Raw genomic sequence first — 8058 nt, forward strand, 5'->3', positions numbered from 1 at the left:
TCTACTCTCAAATACTAGTTCTACTTATACTGCTTACTGTAATATGGAGGAGTTGTGTAGCTCTACTGGTGGATGGACAAGACTAGCATATCTGGATATGACTGATGCTACACAGAGCTGTCCTTCTGGGTTTGGTCTGTACCAGTCAGGAGGAGTTAGAGCTTGTGGTAAACAGATACGACAAAATGGTTGTGTATCAGTTCAGTTCCCATCTCATAATATAAGTTATTCTCAGGTGTGTGGTAGAGTAACAGGATATCTATTTGGTTCTATTGATTTTGAAGGTGTTAGCATCACTCGAGGTTCTTCTCAGCAACATGTCTGGTCACTACTTGCTGGTCAAAGTGAATTAAGTTCTTCATCAAGTTCATGTCCTTGTAATACTGGGAGTTCTGCAACTGTGCCAGCTTCTATTGGTAACAACTACTTCTGTGAATCAGGTAATCCTAATAGTAGTCCATCACAGATTCTCTACACATCTGATCCACTATGGGATGGTCAAGGTTGCCGCTCTCTTGAAACGGCTTGTTGTAATGCTCCTGGTATCCCATGGTTTCACAGAGACTATGGTAGCAATACCACTACTGACTATATTGAGTTGAGTGTGTGTGCTAATTTTGGTGATGAAGACAGTCCTGTTAGTTATTATGAGATTTATGTTAAGTAGTGAAGTGTATGTGTGTGTGATAATTACTGTTTCTTTATCTTGGTAGTTGGTATATATATGTACATGTACAATGCTAGCTTTTATTTTTGATTAATTCATTTTGATTAATTTAAGTATAAATTATGTAGAGCAGTGTGATATGTAATATATATACCAGACCTGGGGTCAATTACAATTGTAATTGTAATTGAAGGGTCAATTACAATTACAATTACGTAATTGTAATTGTAATTGAGCTTCAGCTTATGTAATTGAAGTTTCAAATATATTAGAGTTACCTAGCTACAGAAACTTCAGATGCACAAAGAAATGTTCTTTATGTACTTTGGTATCTTTGGGTGTTTTTGATACTGTAAAGTACCAAAATAACTTCTTTTTAAGACACAGTATAAGCACTGCAAAGTATGTTGTTACAATACATGTACATCAAATTGTAATTGTAATTGAAATGTAATTGAAATTACACTATCATGGTGTAATTGTAATTGTAATTGAGCCTATTCTTGCAAAAGGAGTGTAATTGAATGCGTAATTGTAATTGAACTTTTGTAATTGACCCCAGGTCTGATATATACCATACCTTTGAGGTCTATATTAGTAATATGAGACCCGAGTCCCAAGATATCTTCTCGAGGCAAAGCCGAGGGAAGATATCAAGGGACGAGGGTCTCATATTATTGATATACACGTACACCGAGAAGGTATGGTACATATGATATATTCTATAGTTACTGTAAGATCAAAACGCTCACAAGTATCGCGACGTTGATCTACCCTCCTGTGTCTTTCAATATTATTATTGCAATATTATTATTACAGTGTTCCAATTAAGATTTGTATTTAATGTATCAATATAATTGTTATTTTTTTGTCAAAGTTAAAGCTAAAATTAATCGTACACTCTTTGAGATCTTGAAATTTGAGCTTTTGATGGGCATCTTTACTAACTTTTACATCATCTTTAATTGGCTCTTCAGTGAGTTCTACATAAAGTGTGTTAGAAAAATTGGTAGACAGTACTAAAAAAGCACTTATGAGGCTGTCGAATGTCCGTAAATTCTAAAGAGTCTACTATACTTTCATTAGCTGTAGGGTCTACTTTTAAAGGGTAAGTTAAAAATAATGAAAAGTTACATGTACTTGAATTATTTGGAGGAACATTTGTAGTTAGAGACTGGCAGATACTTTTTACTTGAGCAGTGGAGGTCCTTTCATAAGAACGAACACCAGATATTGAAAGGTGTCCTGAATGCTCCATTATTGCCTTTTCTGGGACCTCTGCGTAATACATCCTTGATATTGAAGTTGCCCTTAGACTATGGTTGGACTTTCCTTCAGAATCAATACTGGCAGTTGTATAAATTTGTTTAAGTCGTTTGTCTAACGAATTGTGCCCCAAAGGTACTGAACAATACTATAAATTGTCATCAATTATCTTGGTAAGTGGTCTACAATAAAAAAAGTCTTTCTCATAGCATTGGGGTGGTAGCTTAGAGATATATAACTTTAGCAGATATATGTGGCAATGTGTACCAAGCTCAGGCTGAGAATAGTGCTTCACTATTTTGTTGTCTAGATTCAACTGTTTACTGCCACCAGGACAATTTTTAGAGCCCTTCTCAGTATATTCCACGTAATCAATCATCTTATCTGGTTGTAGTGGATCTCTCTCCTGACCAAATGAAAATTGTGATAGAGACAGCTCTCTATGTTCACTCCCTCCCCTCAGAGCAAAATTTAGCCCGTTGTAAAAAATACGGCATTTAGTAGAGCGTCAGGACTATCTGTACCAAGAGCGCCATTGATCCACAACTGGTGCTCTTCAAATGGAGTAATGATCTCAGCCTGTCTTCTTGTTGTACTAATGCCCTTAGAGTGTAGGTCTTTCAATAAATTATCCATTAACTGATGGAGGCCCTTGAATTCATCATCTGTATGTATTTTTATTGCAATGTGACCCTGTATACCAGAAAGAAGGCACAAAAGGCTTCTAGGGCAATACTCCCTTCCATCTCCCTTTCTCACTTCTATGAAGAAACGACTCAGCCAGTACAATAGTCTTTCTTTGTCTCCACTCAAAAAAATGTCTTCTTGTGGAGCGTTTTCTTCTCTTTCAGCTCTGCATTTTCTCCAGTCATCAAAAGCCTTCAATGCTCATTCAGTCGTCTTTGCCATGTTCTTTGGTACTTTTTTACATTGTAGCCTCTTTACTTCAGGAGACGTTGTGTTAATACAAAAACGCTCCATTTCTTCCTCATCAAAGCATTCTTCCTCGATCTGAGACCTCTTAGCACGACCTTTCAATAATAAAGACACTCTCCTCTTCTTAGCAGAAGCCATGACAGACCAGCATGTGACTCCTTTCCTTAAGTAACTGCGCATGCGCACTCAGGAGGTGTATATCAAGTGCGGGGGTGTATATCAAGGGCATGGGGGTGTATATGCGTAATATACCATCCGGTGGTGCCTTTGATCTTACAGTAACTATAGTATATGTGACATTATAGTATAGCTGTAATAATTCATTCAACCAAATTTGCTTTCATAACTGTTCTGAGTCACTTCTAAGCATTAACACAGCATTTCAACTGTCAAATTTCATTTTCTAATTTTTAACAAAAACTGAGGTTCTCCCTATAAGCTCCAGTGGCACACCAAAGGTAAAGCAATGATGTTAAATAAATGATACCAGCACTAATAAACACAACACCATTGGTGCATTAAAAACAACATTTAAACTTCATAAAAAAAGCTAAAAGAATACATGCACTACATACAAACAGTGCTAGCCCAACCACTCAATAGCTTAGCAATGAACAATACTAATACAGAATGATGCAATAACATGTACATGTACATGTAATTTGAGTGCATGTAATTATGCATCATTCTACACTACTTATGTACATGTATATGTAATTAAAAATGATGAGCTAACTGTATATTTTAGTCCTTGAAGATTATCAGTAGTTTCTTTTAACCAGTCAAAAAATTCCTGAGCATTATCAGTTGGGTCTCCCTCTCCATAAGTGGCCATTACAAAAATAACAAGTGATCCTTCAACTTCCTGTCCTACTCTAGTAAGGTCATCCTAATATAATAATAAAGTACATGTAGTACAATAATTACTTAACCACAACAACATGAGATATTGGTAATATTGATAATAATCAAATAATCACAGCTCCTAAGCAGCGGATTGGGGCACTATTATTCTTCACTAAATACATGTATATTTCAATTCAAAAATTTGCAAAAAAGGTCTGAACATGTACATGTGTTGTTTTAATTGATCCCATGATTTAAAAAATCATCAAAATCTGCTAAACATTCTACATCTACATGTACATGTACATGCATGTAACATAAAGACATCAATATGTATCTGAAACTATAGTGATATTTTAGAGTCTATAATTCATGCTTTCTTGAAACTAAATGCCTAAAAATTTTGTGGAATGAACCCAAACTTTATGAGAGAGAGAATATAATTAGAATGTAGTACTGTATTAACTCCAAATTTTCGTCAGTCAAAACTTTTGTAAAAACGTTAATTTCTTGTTGAAATTAATTTTCATCAATAAAATTTTTGTCATTTATGTTATAAATCCGCATGCCATGCACCCACGTGGAGCAAAAATTTTGTCAGTCAAAAATTTCATCAAAAAATGCCTAACAAATTTGATGAACTTCTTGACTAACAAAAATTTAGAGCTACATGTACATGTACATGTGTATGCAGTAACAAATAATAACTTGAAGTACATTGAAGCTGCCAAAAAATTTTGACAAAAATAAGCTCAAACTTTATATATGGCATAAGGTGACAAGAAGGGGGGACATGATGAAAATTAGCAGTAACATCACATATTTTAGGGATTTTATTTTGTGATATTGCACTAATCAAGTAGAAGTTAGTTTTGTCGGTGCAGGTGTAAGCTATTATACACATGATTGCTAGTTTATTTCAATTGTGTAATGAACAGTGAATTATAGCAAGTATGAACCCATTTATTAAATTCACACAAACTACCGTATAGCTTAAAACTTTTGAGGATGAAAACTTTTGAAAATTTTGCAATTTAGGCCTCCTCAAACGCAAAAGTTTTCATTATGAAAATTCAAAGGATGTGGTCATATTATCTATGGCTTACTCTATGCTATAATATACATGTAGCTGCCTTAATTAAGTAAGCACATGTGTCTTAAAATGGCCTCTATTAGCTGTACTTCGAAGAAAGAAGACCAAACCCTCTTGCAGTCATGCTTTTCATTTGCCTGATGCTGTGGGAGCTCTCCCAATCTTCAAGTATAGAGCTGCTAGCCACACCCTCAAAGCAATGGACCTGGGCCAGTCACAAAAGTTTTATTCGCGAATTTTTCTCTTTTCACTCATTCATAGAAGTTTTTACCCTTAAAAGTTTTGAGCTATACAGTATTTTAGGGGGGAACATAAAGTGGGGGGGGGAACTTAGAGTAGAGGGGGATTTCCTCCTTTCCCACTACCTTATGATACCCTGGCCACATCAACTTTTAAAAGCCAAAACTTTTCTAAAAGTTTTCTACATACATGTACAACCCAATGCATGTACAAAACATTGGAGTAATGTCAAACAAATTAATGATTAATTACATTTAGATCCTTACCCAGTCAGTGCAGTCCTCAGGGTCAAAGGTCATGGCTGGTAGTCCTAAACGAGATGAGTCCTTTGCTAATCTATTAGAGAACTCTTCCCCAGTGCCAGTTTGAGACCCATACAGAATCAATACTCTTTTCTTTCGGGTTTTCATTTTATCAATAAAACTACCAGACGTACTCAGTGAGGAGGAATAAACAGGAGAAGAAATCTGTTTTATACTAATAGAGAAAAAGAGAAATCGGCAAACAATCATTAAAGACTTGATCCATTGAAAATTTCAAATTGTCTTTTAATTTTTGTGCTCATGTTAAATTCATCAAATTTCAAAAGCCAGACTCAAAGAACAAAAATTTAAAATCTCACAAGCATATGCAGTATGTGTGAGATTGGAATTCCACAAGTGACAAGGTTTAAAGACCAGTGTCGTAGATCACGTGAGCAGAATTATAAACTTGTCATAATTAATATTAAAACTTTATCTCTAAAATATTGCTGTAATATTGAACAAATAGGGTCAAATACAACGTACAGCGTGTACATACCATAGGTCGGGATATATTCATGGCTGCAATTATTCGCGGTCATAAAAAAATTTCAATTAAAAACCATGGGAACCGAGGTGTTATTTTAATTAAAAACAGCGCAATAGTGAAGAAAAGCACCTTGCTGCAGTGTTATTGAGCTGTTGTTCTTCTTGTGTCAGTAAGCCTGGGGCTCTTTGGAGCTGCTTTACCGGTTATTTTCAGAACTAGTGCCTTGCTGTATTTTGGGATTCTCCACCCATTCTAGTTAGTGTTTATTGACTTGGGCGGGGTTTATTATCACCAGCACGTCGACCAGCAACAATTTGCAGCAAAGAGGCTAAAAAAGCTCTGAGGTAGCGGTCCATACAAGAAGTTAACAGATAGAGAAGGACTCGCTATTGGTGAATGGCTCCACTATAGACCCCCTAGGTGATAAGATTATTTTCAATGAATATGATTACAATAATGATATTCATTCATAATAAATAAAATTTTCCTATACGGCATCCACCCACGATGTAAATTACTGATGGCAAGAAGGCCTCGAGATCAAAAGAAAATCAAAGGCGGTGACACCGCCTGGCCATTTTTCTGAGCGCTACAAGGTACTACAGGCTTACAAGCAGCATTCATGGAAAGTATGGAGGCCAGACTACATCATATAGACCAGGTAACTCTTGCTACAGCATAGTTTTCTTGCTATGCTTCATTTCGGCACCTTGGGCTTTGATCTGCCTTTGATGTGGAGAGCTTCTTGCAGTCAGTAATTTCATTTGTGGGTGGCTGCCGTAAATAATTCATTCAAAACAGTCTTAGCACCTAGGGGGTCTATAGCTGCTAAAGATTAGATGAATAGCTGAACACTAAACACGTGGTCTTATTGTCATAGCAACACTCTAACAGTTTCCATGGTTTTTAATTGAATTTTTTATGACCGCGAATAAGTATAGGTTATACACCGAGGTCGAGGTTTCTATGGGATTTATTTACACAGGGACGCAGTCCCAAGGTAAATAAACCCATAGCAACTGAGACCGAGGTGTATAACAGACTTCTACCATGCCAAATCTGTAGCTAAGAAACTGCCCATGATTAGCAAGGCTGTATAAAAGCACAAGGCCTCTTTACTTCTTTGTATCTTTTTAAAAGAAACGGGAAAATCTCTTCTCCACTCGCACCATGTGTGTACAGTAAAACACACCCAGAACACACCTTTCCAATTCCACTTCACCCATTAAGAAGTTTATCACATGGCCCAATGCTTTTGAGGCTCTATTTCTTTCTTTTCGATGTTCTTTGCTGCTTTCTCTGCTAAAAATGATTACTCCAGACGCCATAGCTATGCTTCGAGGTAAATAATTAGAAACCTGCTTGCTCCCGGGCTGTCAGCGAGGTAAATAACTAAGAAAACCTGTTTGGCGACTTTAATAAGTTGGCTATATTTACCTCCGTGAGGTAAATAAGCAATTATATTTACCTCGTATAACGCAATCTGATTGGTCAATTACAAGTAGGCATGGAAGAATTGCAGCCGCGAATATATCTCGACCTACGGTATGTCATACATGAAACCTTGCCATGATGTGGCATGACTTTTATTTTTTGATCCAAAGCACAGAATTTGAAACACTCAAAAAAGGAAATTAAAACAAAACCTACATGTAAAACCGTGTAGGTGTATGTCTACATAAAACACATTACCCACACATGTAAGGATACATGTACATGTACATGCATGTATACACATCATCACTTTTGATTGTTCACTTACACTGGATTAATTTGCAGCTTTTTAACCCTCTCATCATCTCCTCTTGCTCTCCTCCTAAACTTTCTAACTATCAGGAAAAGGACGAGAATGAAGACTCCTAATAAAAAGACATCCAAGTAACTGAAATATGAAGACTCTCCATCATGAGATGACGCCATGTTGAATAGGCGTGGCTCTTAAATTAAGAGAGGAGTGGCTCAACCTTTAGAACATTAGAGGAGTAAATGAACATCTATTCTCTATTCTAATGGTAAGGATTGGTGTGTGAAGTCTATGCTAAACAATGTATTCTTTTAAAGTGGAAATGTTAGTTCTGTTTTCGGCTCGATAAATGAAACAAGCATATCAGGATCGAATCAAGTAATCAAGACCAAATCAGATGTACATCAAGACATAAAAAGCTGCTATGGAAGAGAATCAAGGGATCAAGGCACTCTCAAAGCTCTGTATTCATAT

At 36.2% G+C, this 8058-nt stretch overlaps 1 protein-coding gene across 1 annotated transcript in view; it reads right to left on the reverse strand.

Moving 5' to 3' along the window:
* LOC100634262 (NADPH--cytochrome P450 reductase-like) overlaps positions 1-7843 on the reverse strand; it is a 19658-nt gene extending 11815 nt beyond the window's left edge. Inside the window, exons 1-3 of the mRNA XM_019993081.1 lie at positions 7603-7843; positions 5315-5525; positions 3606-3758 (exon numbers count right to left, since the gene is read on the reverse strand). Of these exons, the coding sequence (XP_019848640.1) occupies positions 3606-3758; positions 5315-5525; positions 7603-7760 (522 nt within the window). The 5' untranslated portion in view covers positions 7761-7843. The remainder of the gene's footprint in view (positions 1-3605; positions 3759-5314; positions 5526-7602) is intronic.
* Between the last annotated feature and the right edge of the window lie 215 nt (positions 7844-8058).

Source organism: Amphimedon queenslandica, unplaced genomic scaffold (assembly GCF_000090795.2).
Source record: "Amphimedon queenslandica unplaced genomic scaffold, v1.1 AMPQUscaffold_13501, whole genome shotgun sequence".
NCBI classification, from domain to species: Eukaryota; Metazoa; Porifera; class Demospongiae; order Haplosclerida; family Niphatidae; genus Amphimedon; species Amphimedon queenslandica.